Below are 26,926 nucleotides of genomic sequence, written 5' to 3'. Positions count from 1 at the left end.
CAAAGAAGAAAACAGTTAAATCTCACAGGGATAGACTTCTGGGGAAATAAAGCTGAAGTAAATGTCAAAGGGACATGACAGAAGAGGACGTTCCTACTGACCGACTGGGTTCCCTTAAACCAGGGCTTACAGAGCGAACACAGACTCGGTGAATCCAAAAAAGTCAATCTACAAGTCATTTTCCAATTATGGTGGTGAGAAACTTTTATTTTTGGCGCAAATTCTCAGAAGTGAATGACTCCTTGTAAACTGTATTACAATTAGAGAAGTCATTGAAACCCTTTCCTTTCTCTTTCCTCACGCTGAGAACCATCTCCGATGCATTTGTTAGAGTGGTATATTAATGCTTTGTCCAAACAGATGCTACAGAGGCTTTAGAAATACTGTAAACTAAAGGTACTTAAAAGATTCTATCTTGTGTTCTCTAAGTTTTCAGATGTTTGCCAAGTTTCACAAGGTGATTATAAACCCCTTGACCAAAAAAAGCCCCTGCTATAAAACTAACATTCTCTACAGAGCCCAGAGCAATGTATCCAGTATTCAATCAATGCTTAATAAATTATATTGAAAAGAATATAACTTATGAAATGCAACTTTAGGAAGTTGTTCCTTACAATTGGAAGCTTTAAAATATTGCACAGTGATCTTTTACACTTACCCAGCACTTACTAAACACTTACTGTGTGTCAGACAGTGTGCTAAGTGAACACTTAAGATGGATATTCTACTTTGATCCTCAAAAGAAAGCTTAAGGTAAGTAAACTCACTGTTTCAATTTTACCAGTGAGGAAAATAAAGCTTGGGAAGTTGAATCACTTGTTCAGAGCAAGAGAGCGGAGATGTGAACTAAAGCAGTGGGATTCCAGAGCCAGCGCTCTGCTCTGCTGTTTTTCAGGATATTTTTGGGGAAACTGGACTAATAGCCACGCATCTGTGCAAATGGCAGGTCCCTGCAAAGCTGTGTTCACACCTACTCTTCTGAGATGACAAATCTCTTGACTGGGAGATGCAATCTAGTATTTTGTAAATTCTCACTGCCTTGGTTCCAGTCAGTATCTGGCTCTGTCTTATTGCTCTTAAGTTTATTGATGTCAGTTTGGGACTGAAGTTTTTATGTTTGACTGGAAATGCATCAAAGTCGATTATGAAATTATTTTAGTTTTTATTAGTGAATGAGATAAGGAAATTTGAAACTTGATTAACGCTTCATAAAACAGGAAGGTTAATGCTTTAAATTGCTACTCTGAAATAGATCTGATCTCTATATAATATAGTTATCTTGCTGAGAGTGTATTATTTAAATAGTTTATAGCTTAATTTAGTTCTTGCTCTGTGACAATTTAGGAAACATTTTATCTGAAAACAGTATCAAATGAACAGTCCTAAACTTTTCTACTATTTTGGAAAACCAAATTATTGACTTACTGTTTGTTATCTCCTCTTAATGTCAATCCTACAACCTGGGGACCTGATATTTCAACATGCAATGACAAGCAGAAAATATTAATCATTTGATAAATGATTTTATGAAGAACAAACCAGAACTCATTCTGGAATTGAAAATCTCAAAGGCATGAAAGAGGAAGGTGACAGGATCCAATAGTAGGCTAGCAAAGTCAGCATCACACATTTGAGTACCCACAGGTGCTAGGCTTTGCTTGCATTCTTCCTGAATGGACTCCCTTCCTTGAGCAAACAAAAAGGGTGGATTGTGCAAGGTAGCACATGCCTTCCGTAAAATCCATGTGTCAGCTTGGAAACATTTTATGGCACTATACGTATCCAGCAGGGAAAATTCTGATCCCCTCATGGTCATCATGTGATGGCCCAGAGTTATGACTATTTATTTCACTGTCACTGAGCACAGCAGAGTTTAACTGTGTGTAGACTGAATCCTACTATTCTGATACCTGAAGAGGTTGGTTTGATTTGAATCAGTAAAGGAGGTACAAATCTGCATTAACACAAAGAGAGACCACAAAGGCCTTTACTTAGAGTCTATCGCTACTATTTTTTGGTTAGATGTCACTGGGCATACAGTAAGTCAAATTTAGGCATAAACTAGGGGTTTCTATCCTCCTCTAGCTGGTCTTTTCCCTCTAAAATCTGTCTTGTCCTTTTAAATCAGTTGAAAACTGTTGTTTTACAAGGAATGGGCTGTAAATCATCTCTTCAGAGACAGAAGGCCAGGGTGATGCCTTCACACTTGTCTGTTCAACTGCTTGCCTACCACAGGTTTAGATGCTGACACCCACGTGACCATGTCTGAAAGAAGTGTAAAGGCATTATACAGTTTCTTGTTTGCCTTTTAAAGGTCTTGACTGAATTTCCTGGATATTTGGGACTGAAAAGTTTGGGAGTGACACCAGTAATCTCATGCCTCCTGTGAGGCTGAGACTTTCTAAAGAGGAGGTGACCTTACCTACAAGTTACTGAATGCCAAAAGCCCCACAAGGCTGTTGAGGTCAGGGTGGTATTTTATGGCCATGGAGCACAGAAGACATGTTTGGTAATGAACAAGTACCTCAAGTGCACCCTCCAATTCCACGTGCTACATTATCAGTTCACTCTTTCAGCCAACAAGCACATGCAGAGTGATTTCTCTGTGCTGGGTATTATGCTAGGCACCCGGGCTACACACGTGAGGCTCACTGCGGACGGACGTTCTTAAGGTGCACTTGGACAAGTAAGTAGGCATGTGGAGCACAGAGGGATCTATGTTAACATAGGAGTGGTATGAAGGATGTTATCAGACAGAGATGTAAAGGCATACCGTCAAGTTTGGGACCTGTGGAAATGAGTGTATGTTGGATGTCCGTCAGGGATGACGGTCCCAAATAAATTATATTTAATATGCGACTTAAAGAATGAATTATAGTTACTCCAATGGGTGGGGTTGGGGTGGAGAGAAGAAGGTGAGAAATGTTGAAACTGAGGAAACGGGATTGCAAAAGTTCATTACCTGGAAAAAAATGACAAGTGACTGAAGCTTCTGGGTCCCATTTGAATTATTTGCATGGTGGCTTTTATAGCGACTTTTTAGAAACCTTTTCTATCACAGGAAAAGCAGCATAATGGTCAAAGCTTTTTTTAATCATGGAAAATGTGAATTGGGGAGGTCAATTACATTATTATGGGATAGAAGGTTCAGATTTTTCATATTCTTTTATACACTTAGATAAGTTTTAATTCCAAATAAATTTCTATTCACTGTCCTCTTACTATTGATTAAAAAAATTTTTTTAAATTTTCTTTTGGAAATTCTTTGTGGAGTTGATGTTTTAATAACTTTTTGTTTATTATTAACAATAGATTGTCAAAATAAGGAGCATTTAAATAATTCGTTTTCCACTTAATCATAGGAAATTCTTTTCTCTTTTTAGATTTTTTGCTTTTATTAGCGTTCCCAAATAATACTCAATTCCCATCTCAGCTTTCCTTCTTTCAACTACTTCCTCTGTTATCATAAAAATCACAATTTTATTAATTACTCCAGAACACTCTTGATCTAAGATTCAGTAATAGCAGGAGAATTAAAGATCTTTGGTATGATGATGTTTCTCCAAGTAATTGTCTTAGAATTAAGAGGATGACTTTGGATTGACTTTAAGTCTTGATAAGATTCTTTGTCCTTGGTTAATTTATGAAGTAAGCCAAAACTATAAAGTTACCCTGAGTGTAAATAACTGGGCAGAGGACTGATTATGCCAGATGATTTCTGACAGATGCAATCACCATATTTATTTCTCATACTGCTTCATTTCTGATATTAGAACCATCACTACAAAGTATTTATAGAAAATTAACAGGACATCTTATGACTTAGTGTAAATGGTTAGACAACATGGCAACAACTCAGAGAAATCTAATATATTGCCCTGAGTTCAATCAAACTGAGAAAACACCATTTTAAAGTTCAGCAAGAAGGCCTGGGGAAAGGATAACTTACTTGCTAGGTGCTCGATCTTGCAAATTAGTTAATGCAGCAAAGTTGTTTCGTACAGTTCGCAGGCTGGCCAAGACCTACAACAAAAAGGGATTCTTTAAGCTACTTGGAGTGCAGCCATTTTTAGTGCAATTTAAAATGGCTTGGTGATTTAAAAAATAGTCTGTTAAGTGAAAACCTGATAATACTTTCAACCTAGTTTCATATACCACTGAAGAATCTTCTAGCCCTTAGTGAAGTTTACATCTATCTATTTGAAATCTAGGAAGGCCTGATTGCAAAGATTTTCCAGACATTTCTCCTCATTGTCTATGACTACGGTGACAGAAGCAACAGTTATCACAATATTCCCAGGCAATATATATACAGCATTGTTACATTTAGTGCAAATTTTAAATAGTACAATATAAAATAATAATAAACTCTTAATTTAAGGGTTAAAATTGTAAATATATATCACCAAATTCTCCTCAAACATTGACCAAGAATGTCAGACTTCCCAAAACAGAAAGCTAGGTGAATTTAACATTTTTTTCACCTTTGCTACATGGCTATCTATCTAATAAAAAGAAATTATTTTCTTTGTTGAGGTTATTTGAATCATTAACTATAAGATTCTTGGGGATGCATTTTCACATAAAACAGGACCACCCTGATGTGCACAGAGGTGAACCCATAGAAGATACTAAAAACAATGTGCTGAATAAGTGAATACATAGACACAACACACCCATACACTTAAGGCAGGACCAATATGTTCCCCTACTTCTGAAGGTCCTTTTTCTAATTCTAGTGCAAATAGAAGGTGGCAAAAGAATTGGAAGTAAGACTAGGAGAGAAAATTTACAAAGGCTTTTCTTGCTTCCCTTTCCACTAAAATGGGCAAGTTTCCCCCAGGTTGGAGTCTATATTAAGGCTATAATTAATCTGGGTGACAATGACAATATTGAAGTTGCACTAAAACATAGATTTCAAATGTCCCATTAGGTACTACATAACAACCCAGATACCTGACTTTGTTATGTATTCGCTGTGTGAACTTAGACAAGTTACATAATCTCTGTGTGCCTCGGTTTCCTTTTCTATAACCCGAGATAAGGATAGCTATCTCTGAGGGTTGTTGTGAAGATGATATGAAATGATAAGTGCCAAGACGTGCCTGGCAAACAGAAAACACTCAATGAACATTAGCCCATTATGGCAACACGCCATCTGATTAATGATCTGGTGCATGCATAGGGGTGTTTTCTTAATGCCTATAATTGGTTTAAAAAAAGGGGGAGTGAGGAATGCAAATTTATAATTGCTCCAGTGTTCCAGAACTATACCCAGAATGTTTTCATCTGGCCCTGACTTAGACTGAAGGCAGCCTAAATGTTTTTCTAAGACAAAAATGTCTCAGACATTTCTGAAACTGACCTTATTTCTTATACATCACTGGGATGCTGTTTGCACCCTAGGATGGTGACCTCCATCATTATCTCCTGAAGGAGTTAATGGTGCTTCCTGAGGTGCCAACCATGATTAACTCAGGCACTGGAAAAGCCTAGCTCATTATCACATATAAACAACTCACAGCTCTGGAAGGTCACTCTACCTATGACGGAGTATTCAAATAGCCAACTGTTGACATCAGAGCACGCTGTCTTTCATAAGGTATGAAATCTTGAATGATGCAGAAATAAATTTGATAAATGATCACTGTCATTAAGTCATGCAAGCCAAATCTATGCTTTAAGAATTGAAGACCAAATACACTAATAAAACATTTTAAATAAGATTATTGCACCCTCTAAGTGCTCCTTTTTCTAGGCAAAATTTAACCTCAGAATTCTGAGAACTAGGTTCTAATAAATTATTCTAAGTGCACTACACTCAGTACCTAAGTAAATAGAAATAGTGTTGCAGGTAATTCAAGTTCTATGCTCATTTGAAAGGAAACATTAGTTCATGAAAGTTATACCATAATTGTTTTCTGACTCTGTTATAATAAAATATTAAATCAGATTACTTTATTTCAGTTTTTAATTTAGATTTGATGTATTTATTTTGCATAATCTATATTTTCACGTGGTACAGAATTTAAACAATAAAAAGGTAGAATGTAGAACATATTCTCCTCATTAAAAAAAGAGAAAAACCCAAATTATTGTTATTTGTGAGAGGAAGTGGATAGATGAAATGAGGGAGGTATGCTCTGGGGTATTAAAAATATTGGTACTGTTCTATTTCTTTAACTGTTGGTTTTAGTGTTCTTTATATTTTAGATAGTCACTAGATATATTCTCTTACATGTATGAAGAATTTCCAAGTAAAAAGTGAAAAAAGAAATTTCCTTCCCAGCCCCTCCCTCTAGGCATTCAATTACCTGTCCCCTCTACCAACTGACTTTTAAGTTGTCTCCTAAAGTTTCCTTTACAAGCACTGCTGCAATAAATAACTTTGTAAATCCATCATCCCTTATGTGTGCAAGTATTACACCACTGTTTTTGTGAAAGTCAAATAATACTCTATAAGTTTTATATTAAGGATGATTAGATCCTGCACTATGGCAGACATATGATAATGGCAGAAGTGTAAATTAAAGTTCCAGACCAGAGGCACCTGGGTAGCTCACTTGGTTAGGCATCTGACTCTTGGTTTCTGCTCAGAACCTGATCTCAGGGTGGAGGGATGCAGTCCCTCCAAGTGCTCTGAGCTCAGATCCTTTCCCTCTTGCCTGGGATCCTTTCCCTCTGCCTGCCACCATCACCGTGGCCCCCATACCCACCCTGGTTCGGATATGCCCATTCTCTCTCTCAAATAAATAAGTAAAAATAATTTTTTTTAACTTCCAGCCAAATGTTATGGAAAACATTACCCTAAATTTAGTTGATTGATTCTAGGTGGCTACATCACCAAAGCACTGATTTCATCTTTCACGCTTTCACTTGTCTTGCAGACTACAGAGTAAGGCATCTGGTTCTATATACTGTGGGAGAGAACTGGAAGCAGTTTTACTCAAGCCCTTGAGTCAGGATTTAATTATTCTTTTCTTTTGCCGTAGGGCAGTTCTCACTCCCCTTGAATTCAACCTCTTAAGAACTGTAGTCAGGGCTTTAAAATTCCTATACTTTTCTCCACTCCTAAATGCTTGCTAACCAAAAAGAACCTTGAGGCTTTCCCTTATACAGCTCAATGGTTAGAAAATTAAGGCTATTTCTTTCTCTTTGGCCACTCCAAGCAGAAGTGTAATCAGTCAAGGTCAAAAATGCACTTGAAATGATGAGAAATATATACACTTTAAGAAAGAAATCATGATGGTGCTATGGAAAACTGGCAGAGATGGGTCATGTACTGGCTCGGGACAAGGATTAAATGTTCTTTACACACACACATCTCAGATTTTCTTAAATACTTTAAAATTTATCAGCCAGTAAGATTCACCGAAAATAACAGAACAAAGTCGGCTTCATTGAAAAGTTAAACAACTGAACATAGAGCCTAAACGCAATGTATGCTTCTATAGTAACCATTACTCGAAAAGATTTAAAGAGGAGACTGCTGTCAACAAACAAAAAAGATGTGGCAACAACATTCTCTTTAAAAACCCCTACTTAAAGAGTAAACAAAGAATTTTGAGAATTGTTTTTCATTACAGATACACTTCAGGTCACTAGATGGTGCTAAAACACAGACCAAGAGTTGCCACTGGCGCTGGGGGAGAGGAGAAAGAGGAAGAATTCCTAGTCTCAGTTTTAGTCCAGAAAAACAAAAACAAAAACAAAACAAGCAAACAACAACAATAACCAAAAAATTGAGTCAAATTATGATTATTTAGAAGATAGAAAGGTCATTTTGATAGAAACCTTTCCAAGTTATGTTTTGGTTAAACTGTATGAAATTGCTCTTCTTGTATGTAAACAAAGGTTGAATACTGATTATTTCATTTAGTTCAATCTAAAAAGTACTTTGATTAACAGAAGATGCTAGCTGTCATTTATTTTAATGAAAGATCCAAGGAGAAACGAACAGAAGCAACTGAAATGTGATAACCAGCTTCCAGCAGGGGGCGCCTGGTGGCTGCATCAACCTGGAGATTGAGCTGCAGCCACAAGGTGGCTGCTGTTAGGTGAAATGGGGCAGGTATTTAAAAAATACTGGCAATGTTCTATTACCAAACGAAATAATAATGTTCTGTAGTGTTAAAGGCTAGTACATTTTTTTACAAAATTATCCCAGACGCTGTATTTTGATTAATTTTAAAATGACTTATATGTTCTTACCCTGTGGACTTAAATCAGGCCTACCTCCTTAGTTTGAATAACATGAGGCTTCTCCAGGGATCCAAGAAAATAGTTGGGTATTTTCTGTCTCTTCCTCAGTCAGATATTCCACTTGTTTTAACAGTCAATACTTCAAGATGAGAATTTTAAGTGACTTATAGTTTCACAAGGTAGTCACATATTTGGGTGGGTGTGGCCAGAGGCAACTAATTGCAAAGCAGAGTCTCCGGCATTTCATCAGTGTTGAGACCTGTTGGTATTCCTGAATCCCCCTAATGAGCTCTGGCCAAACTGTTCCTATATTTTTAGGAGGAAAAGGCCAATTGTGCGGCAGCATGACCTGGCATGGCACTGGGATTCCTCTCTATATCTAGCCTTGGTGCCTAAGGAAATCCCCACACCAAAAGATTTCAACAAAAACAAACTATTTCAAAATGGAACTAAATCACATCTACAAAAAAGTCACTTTTTTGAGGACCAAAAGCTCTGAGCTTATGGGAGAAACATATGAAGTTGGAAGTGGCAAATGGTGTGGGTTAAACACCAGCAAGAATTTCTTACCCTGACAGTATCGGAGACATGGGAACACGACCTGAAGCAGGGTTGTAAGACCGTTTCCGAAGATGACATCTATCCTGGATGGGTTAGGGCTCAGCCCTGTCCATCAAATTGGATGTCTTTCTAAATTTTCTTATAACAAGATTCTGTTCTCTTAGCTTTACAGGAAACCACGACTAGGCTTAAAAAACAAAAAAAAAAAAAAAAAAAAAAAACCAGGGAGGGATTCAAAATGTCAATACTAGTTATTTGGGGAGTTGCAATTATGAGAAATTTTCATTTTCTTCCTTTTCCTTTTATTTTTTTCTAAACTTTTTTATGGAAAAAAAATTCTATTCTGAAAGAAGTTTGTCTTTTTTAAAATACATTTTTAAAATTTATTTTAGAGAAAGAAAGAACAGAAGTAGAGGCAGAGGCAGATAAAAATATAAAAGACTAGATTTCCTATGAATTTAAGACCATTGATGGTAAGGACAAAATCAAGTTTATTAATCTATTTATTAGAGAAAAAAATCCATCAAATAAAAGTATTTATTATCACTTAAGAAATAATACCTTAAGTAAGAGAAAAGTATCATGCAGTTTTTTCATTTTTTACTATATATTTAGACACTTGTATATATATATTTTTCTTATAACAATATCTAGAGATTTTACTTAGAAGTAAAAATAACTACCTGAATAAACTGTAGTTGGAATGATTATTTTTATGTTTGGTGATGGTTACTTATGTTATTTTTCCTGATTTTAACTGTTCACCCGGCTCTCAGTTCTTAGAAATAAAATTATGGATCCTCAATAGTAATCAATTAAAAAAATCTCTAAATTTGTGTGATCTTGTTATCCTAAAATGTGATTAGAACTTTGAAGAGTTGTAAATGTTTCTGAACATAGAAATATAGGTTCTAGAAAGAATTTATGATTTCCAGCAAAATCTTAAGCAAACAAAACAGTAACTTCTAAAAGTTATGGTGGTCATATTCTATCTCTAATTGCCTACAGTAATGAAAAAAATCACTCTTACATGGTGTGTTATTTATGGATTCATTAGGGTTTTGTTCTGAATTATAGCAATCACAAAATTTCAGGAAATTTGAAAAAGGCGATGAATTATACACAATCCTATTATCCAAACACTGCCAGTATGTATCTAAAAAACAACCTATTATAACATTTTTGAGATGAAACAGCTCTTAACTAATTACAACACTTAAAATCCATGTTGTTTTCTAGAAATTGTGCCGAGCATTTCACAAGTTTGGTATTATTTTAAGATCTTACAAACCTTATGAAGTAGGTTCTCTTGGGACTTTCATTTAGGAGAGGGGTAAACCAGGCTTGAAAAAGTTCAGTGACTTGCCCAAGGCCATTCACTGAGCAAGAGGAAGAGATAAGGTTTGAACTGACATCTACCTTTATCCAGGCCAAGTTATCTAATTTTACCAGTTGAAAAATGAAGTTGTAGAGAAGTTAAATGAGCTACCTGAGGCACTAGAACTAGTTTTGATTATGATTATGGTTAGCCTTGATTACCATTTTTATAATCTGTCTGGATCACTTGTAACCTAATATTCAACATTTCTTTTTAGAGTTAGTATTGGCTAATACTAATAATAAGGCTTATAAAATAAGCCTATTTTATACCCCAGTTAAATCAGTAATATCCCGTCCTGTTCCCATCTACTTATACCAATGTCTCTCAACTTTTCCTGGAAAAATACTGGTCCTTTAAAAAGTACAGGTGCTTGGATCCAACCCACAAATGTTTGAATTCCATTGATCAGGGATATGGCCTGGGATAAATAGCCTTCTAGGTGATTCTAATGTGCAGCTAGGGTGCCAAAGCCCTGGCCTATATAAAGACTATCTGCCTATCAACCATTTTATACATACTCTAAATGCTTTAGTTTGTTTTATCACCTTCTAGAACTCATGTTATGTGGTTAAGGTATTTTCATGATTTGTATGTCTAAAAGGAACAAATTAAGATAAATTTAAATCTGTACAAATGACACATAAAAAAGGAGTAAATAAAGCATCAAGGCGAACTGAAATATTAAATTTCAAGCCCTAATCATGTATTTAATTATACTAAATGTAATTTAACCCACAATATAGCCCTCTGCTTCCAGTGTTTATATTAGTTAAAGAAATATGGTCGCATTTAAATTTATCACTTAGGTAATTTGTAATCTGAAGCAAAGACATTCTTTGGGTCTATGGGTTTATAGGAAACAGTCCAATATGGTTAAGGTCACATTCTCTAGCATTGCCTTTGAATTACATAAATGAACCACAGAATTTTTATTTGCATTTGCATCTGACTTAAAATGAAATTAAGAACCAGAACTAATCCCCTAAATTAAATTTCCACATCTGTGAGAAACCTGCCCATTCACCAAACCATGCTTACCTGAGCAAATGGAGTCACAATCAAGTCATCTCCATGTCTGAAAAACAAACCAAATCTCATGTTAGAAATTATGATAACTCTGTGACCACTTTTGATCAGAACTAAATAATAAATTGCACTATCATAAATTTCCATAGAGAATTACAGTAATTCCATCCTTATTCTTCAACACATGTTATTGCCAGCCAGTGGGTTGAAAAACTGTCTTCGGGGATGTTAACCATTGTCCATCTGCCTGGGCTAAAAGGGGCTTCTTGATCATCAAGCAAGGTCACTGTTACTTATTACGTGCACAGGATATACAACAGTAGAAACAGAGTCCCAGCTGCATGTCCTGAGCTTTACTCGTGACTTCTTATTGTAGGCATTAGTAAGAGATGCTGTGGAAGGATCTAGCAACTGCAGGGGCCTCAGTGAGAGGCCCCTGGACCATCTAACATTTGAAGGTGATGAGCATCGAGTGTTCCACATCACGGTGTGTGAGTGTGGACAGGCTAGCAGCTGTAGAGGACACGGGACTGCATCATACACTAATAAAAACCCTGCAAAACTTTTCAACTGACTCACGTCCCGCTGCTGTAGCTAATAGGGCAATGTTACCCAGTGTGTGCTGTTGCTGCAGCAACGTTGGCCACACCAAGCCTGGGATACAGGGGCAAGGTGTCAGCATGACGTGTCTCAGAGAAACCAGGAAAGGCAAGGAAGGTTGCACAACATTCTACTTGGGGGAAAGTGAGGAACTGGGGCCCAGAGTTCTTTCGTGGTATTTCTTAGCATGGGTGACTCGTGAGAAACATTTCCAAAATCTCCATGGGGTATCTTATCATCTGGCTAGCTGAAGCTCTTTCATCAAAAATGAATGTAATTACTCTACACAGAAAGCTTCCTGGACATGACTGAGAGCATTGCAACTGAACTGTGCACTCGGTCATGAACAATTCTGGAAAGGACTGAACGACCTCAAACACCACCCATGAAATATGTTTTAGCACAAGCAGCATATGGGTGACGTCAGTACGCAGATCGTTACCAATGATTAGACCATTCGTTACGGCCATCATCAAATTACACAGAGATCTTGAAATTCAAAGTGTGCAAAATAAAAAGCAGGAAATGTCGGAGCACACTTTAAAGGAAATGTGCTATTTTGCACTCCTTTGCTCCAGGATTACATTGGGGGGGGGGATGTATGGTACCTGATTTTTCTGTAGATTATTCAGATGATCAAAATTAAAGTAATATGAAATCTAGATGTTTTCCCAAGGGACAGTCTTTTCTTCTACTTCATTCTTTATAATTGCCTGCCTACAAAGTTTATTTTCTAAGAATTAAGTTACGCTGACCAAGGCACACTGCTAATCTGAAACTGATCCCTGGAAATAAGTTTCATTTTTTACATGAATTACATTGGATGACTCTAAACCAAAAATGGTGTGAATGCTTATTAAAACATGAATTCTTTCTTTGATTGTATTTTACTACTAAGTTCTGTAAAAGATATATTTAGAACATAAAATATTTAGGATGATTTACCAGTCTTGCTTCCCTTCCCTGTCAAAGCAGAAAGAAAGAACATTATATTTTTAATCATGGAGATACTTCATTCCTCAGAAATTGTTTTTGCCAAATATCTCAATTGTCTCATTTCAGTAACAGTAAAATTATTTCTACTCTTCCAATGGGCATATGTCCTCAGTCGAGGACAGGTTATATCCTATCCTTCTCTTTTCAAATGATATAATGCTCAAGTAATCTTTGACTATACGACTATATATATACATATATATATGTATATATATGGAGAGGATTATATAGTATTGTCTCTCATTTATGTAAAAATCAAACAAATATAGCAACAACAACCTTTAACAAAATAGGAAGAGGAATGGCTTTAAGGAAAGAAGATAGCTTTTGGAGAGGGATTTGTATATTCATAGGGACAGGTGGGAAGGGAGTCATATGGGATGGGGGGTGAGATCAGAAAAGAGGCTCCATTTTGGACATTGTAGGTATGTATGCATGTGTGTGTGTGTGTGTGTGTGCATGTGTGCATGCACGTGCGTGCGCGTGTGTGTGTAGTATGTATGCATGCATGCATGTGGGCAATGAGGTCATTTGTACCCAGGTAACAGTCACAGCAATCAGTGCCAGTCACCTCCAGTCTCATGATGTGGAAGGAGGTTCTCAACAGCCCGCCCTGGCTACCACAGATTGAAACAGAATCTCCCAGTCTAGGTAGGGAGGGCTGGCTGTCCTCTCTCCCAAGAACTTGCTCAGTGTACACTGCTGAATATTTCCCCCAAAAAAGTAATGACAGTGAGAGTCAAGAACTACTTTCTGGGCCTTTGGCCATCCTTCCCCTACTTCTGTATCACTTACTACTTTATTTTCTGCCCTCATTCTTCCTACAATAAGAAGCCAGAAACATTAGCAAAAAGCTGAAGGAAAAAACCCAAAAGCAAACCCTCACAGAGATTTCACTGGGATCCGGAAACTATTCGAGTCCTTAATTGTGGCAAAGCCCCTGGTCATCTAACAAAATGAATCCAACCAACAGCACCATCAGTAAACTAGCTCATTTCAAAATAGTGTTGAAGCACACAAGGCCGCCACCTCTCCACACTTCATGTGGCCAAAGCAGAAGGAAAAGCAGATGATGTTAATCAAAAGAAAGTTTTGCTTTATTAATCAAAGACTCCCTAATCCTCTGATACCAAAAGCACTAAGGGCCACAAAGTCCTGACTGCCACCAAAGACCATGCCCGGCAGTGACAGCCAGCAGGACAAGCAGTTGCATGAAAAAGCACGTCTGACGCGAAACTGAAGGCTTACTTTCTGAACTGAATCTCATGCAGACTTATAGGTCTTCCGTGCTTCAGTCGGTCTGGCTCTAAAACTAGAAAGAAATTCTCCCCTGAAGTTTATCAGAGAGGATTAGGGAACGGATAAACTTACAGATGACTGGGTGTTCTGAAATCCTGGTGTCTTTCTTCCCTTTGACTCAAAACTATCACCCATTCCCCAACTCACCCTTGATCCACCTCTTCTGGAATGGTAGAGAAACAAGTATGTTCTCATTTCTAGAGTGTACATAAAAATGTTTCTGAACACCTAGGCTATCTGACAACCCCCGAGAATTAGCCGCAGGAGGAATGCATCTACTCACCCCTCTACTCCCGTATTCATGGAAGTACAGACATAAAAAATACACAAACAAATATGGAAACGGATTTCTATACTTGACCTTTTAAAAAACTAATATGTATATTTTGCATGTAAATCACATATTAACTGAAGAAACTTTGGAAAATACAAAAAAAAAAATCCTTGCAGAACTACTCAAAAATAACTGTCAATAACATTTTTCTTCCGGATGCAAGTAAGCACATGTGTGTTAGGTATGATTTTTATGGAAAGCAGGATTTCTTACACAGTTAGAATCATACCGTGTATTGTATTTTATATGTTGCTTTTAACATTAAACATATTGAGTCCTGAAAAACTATATAAGCCTTCATACTTTTAAAACATTTTTAATGATTCCAGTCTATTTTTAATAATCTCTAAATTTTTCAAGTAGATATCAATCCAAATTTATTAAAATCTAAGTGCTGATTCTATTTTAAAATTAAAACAATTTTAAATAATGTATGAACACTCAAACTCATTTCAGTTCTTCGTTCCTTTAAAAACAACTCACTAAAGAAAAATATGTTTATTTTGATAAAAAATTCATAAGATAAAGCTAAATATTAAAATAGTACATGAAGAATTGGGTTCACTGAGTGCAGATTCATAGGGATGTTGAATATTTTATGTTGTTACCATTTTAAATTAAAATCACAAAACTATGATTTCAGACAATAAAGGTATTATAGAAAATAGAGTTCCCAAGTACATTTTGTGAAACTAAATTATATTTTTCCAAAGATATAATTTTTTTTATTTTGGGTTTTTTTTTTAAGAGTTTATTTATATATTCAACAGACAGAGATCACAAATGGGCAGAAAGGCAGGCAGAAAGAGAGGGGGAAGCAGACTCCCCGCTGAGCAGAGAGCCCGACATGGGACTCCATCCCAGGACCCCGAGATTATGACCCCAGCCGAAGGCAGAGGCTCCAACCCACTGAGCCACGCAGGTGCCCCCATAGATATCATTTTTTAAAAGGTGATCTGGGGGCACCTGGGTGGCTCAGTGGGCTAAGCCTCTGCCTTCAGCTCAGGTCATGATCTCAGGGACCTGGATCGAGCCCCACATTGGGCTCTCTGCTCAGCAGGCAGCCTGCTTCCCCCCCACCTCTCTTTCTCCCTGCCTTTCTGCCTACTGTAATCTTTGTCTGTCAAATAAATAAATAAAATCTTTTAAAAAAAAAAGTGACTTTTTCTTTTTTTTCTTTTTTTTCTTTTTTTTTTTTCAGAAAAAGTAATGTTAGGCTCCAGAAACTACAAATGTCACACATTTAAGAATATAATGACTCCTTGGGACACCTGGGGCTTAAGGGACTCCTTAAGCATCTGCCTTTGGTTCAGATCATGATCACAGGGTCCTGGGATTCAGTCCCCCATCAGACTCCCTACTCAGTTGGAGAACAGGGAAGCCTGTTTTTTCCTCTCCCTCTGCTCCCTCATGCTCTCTCTCTCTCAGATAAATAAATTAAATCTTTTTAAAAAAATATTTAATTTATTTATTTGACAGACAGAGATCACAAGTAGGCAGAGAGGCAGGCAGAGAGAGAGGGAGAAGTAGGGTCCCTGCTGAGCAGAGAGCCCAATGTGGGGCTCGGTATCAGGACCCTGGGATCATGACCTGAGCCGAAGGCAGAAGCTTTAACCCACTGAGCCAGCCAGGGACCCCAAATAAATAAAATATTAAAAAAAAAAAAGAATACAATGATCCCTTTAAAATTACTTATGAAGAAGACATTATGCTTTTGGTAAACTCCCAGTAGACATTATACCACTAAAACAAACAAAAAAACAAACAAAAATGAAAAAAAAAATGTGCTTCATTTGTATCAGATTCACCTGATGATATTGCTCCTCCTATATCACTTGGCCTTTTAATTTAGAACTGGCTCCACTCTAAGCCAAATAAAAAAAAAGCTAAGTAGTACCCAATTTATGGAACCCCAAAGAATGAAGTTCCTTTGTAACAAAACCAACTTCTGCCAGACCTGAATCTGATTTTCCTCTTTGAAGCTACTGCCATATAGAATTCAGGTAGTCCATTACCACAAAACTTGGTCCTGTGGTCAAAAGTCACAACTACTAAAACTTGCATTTTGGCAGGAATGCTCAACATTTTACTGAGAACCCAAAATAATGTAAATCAGTATAAAGGCAAAATTAAAGCTGTTCAATATTGTATAAGGTAGTATCTTCCAATTAGAATTTTTTCAGTGTCAAATTTCAAGCCACGTTTATGTATATTTGTATATGTAATTTTATGGTATTTTGATAATGCTAACTATAATTATCAGTCATCAAGTTGAAATGTTTACCCTAATTGAATAGCACCTTTGTATTTGTATTCCATACCAGTACAAAAAGGAAAAAAAAAAAAACCACAAAAACTTACAGCTCTTTCCTCAATTTTAACAAATAAGCTAACATAAATACAGATAAGGGGAACCTGGGTGACCTGTTCAGTTGATCAGTGGACTCTTGATTTTGGCTTAGGTCATGGTCACACAGTCTTGGGATCAAGCCCAGAGCTGGGCTCTGAGATCACTGGTGAGTCTGCTTGGGATTCTCTCTCTTGCTCTGCTCCATCCTGCCCCCTCTCTCTATAATAAATAAATCTTAAAAAAAATAAACAGGTCAAATGAGGCCATCTAAGTTCCTAAGTTTACAGAGGAAACAGTCTTAATACTTTTAACCCCTTTTTTGCCCTTGCATTGTAATTTTATAATATATTTGAGTAATAAATTGTTCTTTTTCACTGATGCCCTGTAGAATAACTCAATGTCTTACTAGTTTTAGCACTGGAGGCCTTGTAATATGTTACCATTATTATTATTTTTTTTTTTACTTTCTTAAACTGGGCTTTCAATATAATTATTTTAAAAAATCAGAGTACAGGGGGGTTGGGAGAAGGGGGTGGGGTTATGGACATTGGGGAGGGTATGTGCTTTGGTGAGTGCTGTGAAGTGTATAAACCTGGCGATTCACAGACCTGTATCCCTGGGGATAAAAATATATATTTATAAAAAATAAAAAAATTTATTAAAAAAAATCAGAGAACAAATATCCAACAAAATTGTAAATAATAATGGTAAAAATCACAAGGAATGATAATGATTATAAAACAAAAATGATAACATTTATTGTTTACTGTGTGCCAGGCACTGTGCAAAGCACTTTACATTATCTCTTATTAAAGTCTTTTTGTAGGTGAGGAAAGGAAAACCCAAGCACAAAAAGTCACATGCCTGTGGAGTGATAAGGCCAGGATTCAAATTTGAGCAGCACGACTTTGGTGGGTCTGTACTTAAATACTGCAAATCTGTACCTGCAATATATTTATCAATGCCAAAAGCAAATTTGAAACAATGCCTAACCTCTAGTACATTTTCCATTTCATGAAGGTGATATGTCTGATAAAGATAACAAACAGAAATTACATAAAAGTGCAAAAAATAAAAATATTAAAAAACCAACAAAACAAACAAAACCACCAAAAATACCAATGACTTACAAAACATAACAAGCTTCACCTACCTACTGATTTGCATATCCTTCCACCCAAAAATAAAATAATAAATGCAATGAAATGAAATAATCCTTGGTTTCTAACCAGGTGATAGTTCTTGCTGATAGTTGAAGACCACAAGTCCATATGCAGAGTGTAGCAAGACTGTATGCATGCTGTATGTAACGAAGTCCTCTGAAGATGGCATTTATGTTCCTATGCATTTATATATATAAACATATGTAAATGTGTATGTGTGTGTGTGCGCACACACACACATACATCACATGTGCGTGTGTAATCCTTAGGGATATTTTCTAGGCTCTCTTTCCCTTGACATAAGTATGTTTGTTTTCTACCTCTGTACTTCAAATAAGAGGGAAAAAAGGTATTGTGAGAAAGAAAACCCACCACCATCCTCATTAGCATAAAGATAATTTACTTTATTATTTTCCTTTATGACTCAATGGAAAAAAACTCTTTACACTAAAACACTGTCTAGCAAACATTACATTTTAAGGACTATCTCATATGATTAAAACATTGTGTAATGTGTCCATACAGACCCTGCATTCTGGAGTGCGGCAGGACATATATAGGAAATTTCTGTGCCTTCCTCTTTATTTTGCTGTGAAATTGAAACTGCTCTAAAAAATAAATTCCTAAAATTAATATATTATATATACATATAACTTTAGAAATGGATGTGACCTTAAAAGTTACCTAGTCTTCTGAAATTTAAACCATTGGCTAACTTCTTACTCACGTTTTAAGAATTACAGCCAAGACTGGTACTTGACCCCGCAAATTCTTAAAACCCCTCAATATTTTACCCACATGTTCTTTTCTCACATGCACTGATGATAAATGGAAGTGAAGTTAATGCAGCCTGAGTAAAAATTCTCTAGTCTGAAGTGTTATCTCTTCATTTGTCATAAAACAAAAATTTAGGCATCATTAGAGAAGGTACATGGTATCAATCCCCTCAAATTTGCTAGTTAGATAATGGTACCAAAAAAAAAGACAATCTCTTTTTTAAATTATGTATCAAAACCTTTTCCATATTTAGTAAGTTAAAAAAGTATGTATAGATACAGTCACTAAACATATTAATTATTTTGTTTAATAAAAGCCACTACAATGGAGGGATTCTGCCAGGGGTGTGGATGTAACAAATTACCTCCATCGCTTTGAGTGAGGACTTTGTGGAGGGGGAGGAGTGAAGGGAGGGCTGAGGACTCAGCAAACTTTCACAAGTACCTTCACTATGTCTTCTAGGAACAGGTTCTTCTTTCACAGAAATGTATCTCATTCAACTGTCCTGTTCTTAAGGTCAATGACCGTGCCCTGTTGTTTTTTTCTCCAGGATAGGTTTTAGGAAGAAAGATTTATGGGGAGCTAATGCAACAAATTTTAAAGATCTTCATGTGGTAAAAGGATTTGGGAGATTAAAAAGAAGGGCATGATCAAACAGAGAAGAGTGAGAGCAGTACCGTTTTATGCATGCCTACTATGTGCCAGACACTGTGTCCTTCTGGCACAAAGTATTTAATTCTGATGACTGTGCATTAAAAAGATGCTCATATTCCCATTCTAAGATAAGGAACAAGGCTCAGGGAACCCAAGTAAGTCAGTTGCAGTCATGCTCTTGGCAGGTGGTACAGTTCAATGGTTTCCAAATGCCAAGCCGAGAGCTGGTACTTGCCCAACACAACTTGTCAAAATAAAAACAAACATGGACCATGGGGTGAGGTTTCAAACAAGGTAAACAGATGGCTTTTGAAAACTCTCCTTCATTCTGAGATCATGCCCTTTCTTTTTTATTGAAATGAGAAAATGCCCTTTAAAAATAAAGTGATTGTGCATATTGACAAGGATTTTCTTATTAATGTCCTTTACGTGGCAAAGTATGTGCTTCTGTAACCCCTGGTCAGTCTCCTGGGTAGTTTTTAGAAATCTTACTGGGTCATGAAAACCCTAGGCATGGCAATGTGTAGTGTAGCTGGATTTAAATGCAGGCTTTTAAAATAAGTATTTCGTTTCTACCACACTGTGTTGCTTTCTGCATGCTTAAGGAATTCAGACTAGTCAGCAGCCTCATAGTAGCACAAGTCCTAGACTCGGAAATAGCAACTGTCCAGAGAAATTTCAGCGAAGATGGAAATACTAAATATTCTCTATTCATGCTGCTGTCCAAACCAGTATCCACTAGTCACATGTGGTTACTTAGGACTTGAAATGTGCCTAGTGTGCCTAGGAAACTGAATTTTTGCTTTTATTTAATTTTAGTTAATTCAAATTATGTGAAGGTCACATGTGGCTAATGGCTATCAAGTTAACCACTGCAACTCTTGAGTAATCTTTAGAGAACTTCAGTTGCAAGTCTTCTGAGGGAAGACAATCTTTAACATAACTGAAAAAAAAATGTATCTACTCTAAGTGTGGAGGCAAAAGAATGATGTATTAACATAACAAAAATTCCTGATTGCTTGGCAAAGGCTTTAAGTTAAAAGATTTGTCCAGAAGCCCATCATTATTCTCTATCCCTTAAGGATAAATAGAAACTTCAGCTTAATTGTTTTACTTATTTATTACATTCTCATCAAAAGGCTGTTGGACCTGCCAGCAAAGGCCAAATGGTTGATCAAAATCATTATGTTCAGGGTCAAGATACCTGAATTCTAATTCATGGGGTGTGCGTGTGTGTGCAAGCATGTCCTCAATCACATGCAAGGCACAATATTTTTGAGCAGAGCAGAATTTTATGAATTCTAAAATTGAGCTTATGGGGGCACCTGGGTGGCTCAGTGGGTTTGGCTTGGGTCATGATTCCAGGGTCCTGGGATCGAGCCCCACATCGGGCTCTCTGCTCAGTGGGGAGCCGGCTTCTCTTCCTCTCTCTCTGCCTGCCTCTCTGCCTACTTGTGATCTCTGTCTGTCAAATAAATAAATAAAATCTTTTAAAAAAATAAAATAAAATTGAGCTTATGATATTTTCATTACTTTTCCTAATATGATCATTTTGAGACCAAGCATTACATTTCCTGGGAGAATTCTCCATCACTATAAAGCCTCTATGGATGCCAGACAATTTGAAGAACATATTCCTACTCCGTATTCTTTTAAACATGTACCATTACTTGTCAAGAACTAATGGTATATACTCCACTCCACAAAGAATTTACTGAAATCTAGCCACAAAGGAAGGAACATGGCAGACCCCATGAAACAAAACTTGATCTGATGAATGCCAAGGTTTGTTCTGGAATCTTTGAAACAGTGTTTTGTCACTTTGCTCCTGTGTTTGAGGAATTGGATTTTAGACAGGCCATTTGCCTGGTAAACGATGAAACCCTTTCCTCAATAAACAGTACAAGATGGGCTACCTGTCAACAATGCAAAACAAACAAAAGTGACTTCAAGAAATAGTGACACGGTAAAATAGAAATTTTACCTCATCTCTATAGCAGGTGGAATAAATGAATAGAAACTCAGTGTATTAAACATAAAGATTACATACAAAAAGATGTGTGTGTCAACACATGCAATTAACTCTATGATTTAATGTGAAATATTTCTTTTTGTCAACTGCCTTCTGTTTAGTTTCTATAGAAAGGTATTCATAATTGCAAATAATAATGATTAGATGACAGTTTTGTTCTACTGCACTTAAAAAAGTTGCCATAGGGACCTATAGATAACACATAAATTGTAATACTTGTTTTCTGACATTTTTGGCAAAACAAAGCAAAAACAAAAATCAAACAGAGAAAAAGTAACCAGCCAAACAAACACAACTGTCCCTGGTGCAGAGAACAAATTCAGCTTGAAGTTGTCTAAGTTGCAAAGAAGGACTGGACATTGAGACAGGGAAACACAAGATCTGCATATAGCCTTGTTCTCCCTGGAAGTGAAACAATGAGCTGAAAGGTCTTGGTTTGGGGACCATTCATAACCATTTACAAGAAGACAACCTCGTCGACTGAATTGCTTCAGTGATTCTCTGTCACAGGGCAACTCCCACATTTGCCAGAGTGCACAAAGCTACACTCTCTTCTGCTTTTCACTTGCCTGCTTCCAATGAGAAGTTGTAGAAACTGACATCTTACAGATGTCTAGACAGAACTGTCCACTAATCAATGACAACATGTTTTTCTGCACCAAGGTTAAGACAACCCCTGAAATCCCAAGACAATTAATGGAAAGCTGACACAAAACCAGAGAGAAACTGCAACAGACAGGTGGAATAATTGCACTATTTCTTTAGCAAATCTCACCTGAGCTACACAATGAAGTGCCAGGAATCTGATAGAAAAGCCCAGTGTTCGATATTCTTTATTTGGCTTTTCTGAAGAAAAAACATGGGTCTGGTTGAAGGCTTTCTTTGTCTGTTTTTGTAATAGTATATCTTTAGTATATCTTTAAATATCTCATACTGCATGGGTTTAGTGATAATGAGTTACGCATACCCCTTAATACATCTTATCTCAAGAAACACATCCCATAAACATTTACTTTTTATTATAAGGCTCAGACAACGGTACAGAAGTCATTGAGAACAATTCATCAAGGAACTAAGACTGACAAGCAAAAAAGTCACTGATACGGTAGTGAAAACAGGAGTATATACACATAGGAATCTTAATATTGACTGGGTAAGTCTCCTTTTCTATTTAGAACTTACAAAAAGAAAATGACAGGAATGCATGATACTAACAAGAGCTTTCTCTTATTTTGACGGGCCTATAGCTTCTTCAGACAGTACCCTGGCATGGAGTGGGCACTGTCAATATTTGCTGAATGAGGAAAAGCACGACACTCTCATTTAAAAACACACTAAGTAATACACTCATTTTCTGGAATGTGGTGGAAGACCCAGATTGGGCCCCTCTCTCAGGAATGGATTATTTTCCTTCTCCAAGCCTGTCACAAACTCCCATTCCTACCATCCATCATTAAAATTTAATATTTAGGTAATTTTCATTTTCTAATACACTGCTGCATGGTTTCATTTTAGTCCTCCTAAATACACAGGAGAAAGAGCATGGGGTTAAGGAAAGAAATGAGAGCCACCAGGTCTGGGGTCCACAAGCAAAAGAACTAGAATTTCTTTCATAATGCCCATCTGTCCCTTACAAGTCCCCTTACAGGGGAGCCAATAATTTCAACCCGAGTCACTCACCAAGGGCCACGCTGCACTCACAACACTGGACAGGCTACTGGGCTAATTTTTCTTATTGAAGATGGTTTTCAAAATTTCCTAATTTAAGTTAGTTTGTTTTACTTACAAATTGCTCTGAGGGGTTGTGTTCTTCGCACACACTGAAAAATAAGTCAGTTCCTCTTTGACAAAGGTTGATCTAAGTTTGCTCTCCGGCAGAAGTCTGATGACTCACAGAATTGTGGGGTGATCACTTTTTCTTAAGCTACACTTTCGTCTCAATTTTTTAAAAAGTGGATGTTACACTTTGTTTAGTACTAAGTCTAAGGTAAAAGTATAGCTGCATAATCAAACATTTAGAAGTTTAAATAGCTTGTCTTCACAGTGCCTTTTTCTCTTATGTATGGGGATTGAGGAATACTCAGGTGACTTATTTTTCTGTTTCTTTTTTTTCCTCCACAATTACAACTAGAGTCCAAACACCAAGGAACATACAGGATATGGAGGAAATTCAAAAGGGAAATTGCATGCTAAATATTTGGCAAAGTCCCCTGAAGGTGTAAAAGAATAATCTTGTCACAGAAATAATGAGTTTTTTTTTGAGAGACAGAGAGTGTGATGGAGGGGGAGGGGCAGAGGGTGAGAAAGAGAGTCTTAAGCACACTCCACGCCCAGTGCAGAGCCCAATCTGGGGCTTGATCTCACAACCCTGAGATCATGATCTGAGCTGAAATCAGGAGTCGGATACTTACCCGTAGCTGAAGGCAGAGGCAGAGGCTTAACCTACTCAGCCACCCACATACCCCAGAAATAATGAATTTTTAATGTTATCCATTCTCCTTTTCTTTTTTCCACCTGCTTTAAGAACTTTTCAAGACTAATATTTACCTCTCCATGTCCCCTAAAACCTCAAGATATATTATTTTGACAGCAATAATCAAGGGGGATTAGAACACATAACTTAATTAGTTATTTAAAAGACTGGAACAGGAGCTCCTGTGTGCCTCAGTCAGTTAAGTGGCTGCCTTCAGCTTGGGTCATGATCCTGGGGTCCTGGGATCGGTCCCATGTTGAGCTCCCTGCTCAGTGGGAGTCTGCTTCTCCCTCTTCCTCTGACCCTCGTCCCTACTTGTGCTCTATCTCTCTCTTAAATAAATGAATAAAATATTTTAAAAAATAAATAAAAGGGGCACTTGGGTGGCTCAGTAGATTAAGCCTCTGCCTTTGGCTCAGGTCATGATCTCAGGGTCCTGGGATCAAGCCCCATATCAGGCTCTCTCCTCAGTGGGGAGCTTGCTTCCCCCTCTCTCTCTGCCTGCCTCTCTGCCTACTTGTGATTTCTCTCTGTCAAATAAATAAAATCTTTAAAAAATAAATAAATAAAAGGCTGGAACACAGCACAGTGTCACCCAAACACACTGACACCTTCTTGTTGGAATAATACATTAAATTCAACTCCTTAGTTTTACCCTATGGCATTAACAAACATGATCATTCAAAATGTCAGAACATTAACATTTTTTTTAGAACATTAACATTTTATTTTTGTGATTTTTTAAAAGCATGAGATTAAAAACATATAATATGTGTACTTGACTGGTATTTTTAATTCCTTAATTCAAAGATTGAAGAAATATGTTTAACTACTTTATAAGTATTATTTTTTAGCATTCATGGGACTCCTGTTTTTTGTGTATTTTTTTTCTTGTTGTTGTTGTTTTGGTTTCTTGAGACAAATAAAATGACCTCAGTGACTGGAAGTGGAATTTTTTAAAAAGAGAAGAAAAAAAGTAGCGAAGAATGTATTATAGTAACTGATGAGCCAAGAATACTTGGCCAATAGAGTTCTTGGTATTTAATGGTTAGTATTAGTGTCTGTCTCAATTCTCTATAGTAATAATAGTAATAGTGGTCAACCCACTGGGAATGGGGGGAAAAAAAAGTCTGGTTTCTCTGGCTCATTATCAAAATTATGCTGATTTCTGACAATAATAAAAGATTTTGTCTACTTGGGTCACAACAGAATTAGAAAGGGAACAAATTCTCTACTCTAGAGCTCATCAAGAAGTTCATGGCTTTGAATCTGTCACGTTGTTTTTTTTCTTTCTCTTGACACAATCTCTCTTCACACAGACATTTGATCTAGCTCCAATCCTAAGGACATGTATAAACACCCTAACAGAGAGGTTCTCAGACTTTCTCAGTTCACAACACTCTTAGCTTCTCAGCAATTGTTTATGGCACGCCATTGGCCAAAAGAAATACTGAATAGTTCCAAATACTAAGTAGTTAAGTCCAAACTGTTGAATAAGGTTTTGTCACAACAGTTCAGTGACTGCTGAACTTCTCACTTTGGAACAAGATCGGACACTGACTCCCCTCTATCCTATTCCATGATGATTTTTGTGCAGCACCTGCTTTTGATCACAGCAATTATCCAAAACTCAGTTTGGCAAAGTGATGGTATCACAGAAAGAAAAGTAATGACTTAAAGTTGAAACTGGGAACCATGTCTAGCTATTGGTTCCCCACGTGACTGACAGATGTTTTGATGTCTCCCTTAATATATCCCAGGCAGCCATGTGAGTTCTTGTGGTGCCCCAGGGACCTCAGCACATGTTTTGAGAACCTTGGCCATGGTCTTGTTACTCTCACCCCACCGGTGATGGATGAGAACTCCTTAGTTGAGAAAATTCAGGAATAAGGGCAGAGATTATGTGGCCATGACACCTTTCCATGACACATTCCCAACCTTTCCATGTTGAGATCATGTTACAGGATTCTCAAATGGTAAATTAAGATTAAGAAAGGAGATGGACTTACTGGTGTAATAAGATCTAAACTCTAGCTCAGCAGGGCTATAAACTTTTCATGCAGATCCTGGGAGGACTAGAACTTTTATAATACAACATATCTTTTTCTTTTCTTTCTTTCTCTTTCTTCCTTTCCTTTCTCTTTCTTTCTTCTTAGTGATTTTGCTTATTTATTTGAGAAAGAGAGGGAGAGAGAGCACAGGCAGTGGGAGGAACACAGGGAGAACCAGACTCCCAGCTGAGCAAGGATCCCCATGTGGGGCTCGATCCCAGGACCCTGAGATCATGACCTGAGCCAAAGGCAGAAGTTAACCTACCAAGCCACCCAGGTGCCCCTTATTTTTCTTTCTAGAGATCCCCTAGTAAGGCCAAGCAGGAATAATGTAACCCGTAACTGAAGAGATGAATAGACATATAAACAATCATCCTTCCTTTTTCAAACCCAGGACTAGAGGAGGTACAGCGTCCTTCTACTCAAGAAGTGAGGAAGAATGGCTAGGACTGAAGAACTCACATGAGGGGCTCAAGAGGTAGTAAGGGAGTTGCTAACTGCTGAAGAAAGGGTAGTAATTTGAGACGTGGATGAGGGATAATGCCCATTACCTGAGAGAATGTCCACATGTGGCTAATCAGTGGACTGATCAATGCAGTCTTGAACTTCTGTAGGATGCTGGGGACTAATGATCTAGACTGCCACTTGGGCCCCATTTTCTATGCTACGTCAAGTCTACTCACCTCCTTCTCATTGTCCATTCTACACCTTTCCTCCCATCTTCTACATATATAAATATCTAAGTATGCATAAAGAGCTACATTCCTAGCCTCTGGATTTTCTATGTTAATGCTTATTCAGCAGAAGCAAGGGACTAGAGGGCCTGTTATCCTGGTGATCTGAAAAACTTTTTAACTAAAGTGGTTTGACAGGCAGCTTGTCTTCAATAAACTCATCATTTTTTTTTTTTTTTTTTTTTTTTTTTACTAAATTCTATTGGTCTTGTCTCTGATAATTCTTCTGTTAAATTTTCCAGGGTCCATGTATTTGCAAATACAAACAACATTACTTACTGGAGGGAGTGCAA

The 26,926-nt window shown here is 37.1% G+C and overlaps 1 protein-coding gene across 12 annotated transcripts in view; it reads right to left on the bottom strand.

The window, feature by feature from the left end:
* PDE4D (phosphodiesterase 4D) overlaps positions 1 to 26,926 on the bottom strand; it is a 1,300,895-nt gene that overhangs the window by 189,850 nt on the left and 1,084,119 nt on the right. For all 12 annotated transcript variants that reach the window (XM_044224245.1, XM_044224282.1, XM_044224263.1 and 9 more), the window contains 2 exons: positions 11,183 to 11,219; positions 3,950 to 4,023 (listed from right to left, as the gene is read on the bottom strand). In XM_044224245.1, coding sequence (XP_044080180.1) covers positions 3,950 to 4,023; positions 11,183 to 11,219 — 111 coding nt within the window. The remainder of the gene's footprint in view (positions 1 to 3,949; positions 4,024 to 11,182; positions 11,220 to 26,926) is intronic.

The sequence above is a fragment of the Neovison vison genome, chromosome 1 (genome assembly GCF_020171115.1).
Source record: "Neovison vison isolate M4711 chromosome 1, ASM_NN_V1, whole genome shotgun sequence".
Lineage (NCBI taxonomy): Eukaryota > Metazoa > Chordata > Mammalia > Carnivora > Mustelidae > Neogale > Neogale vison.
This window is presented reverse-complemented; position numbering and strand designations above follow the sequence as displayed.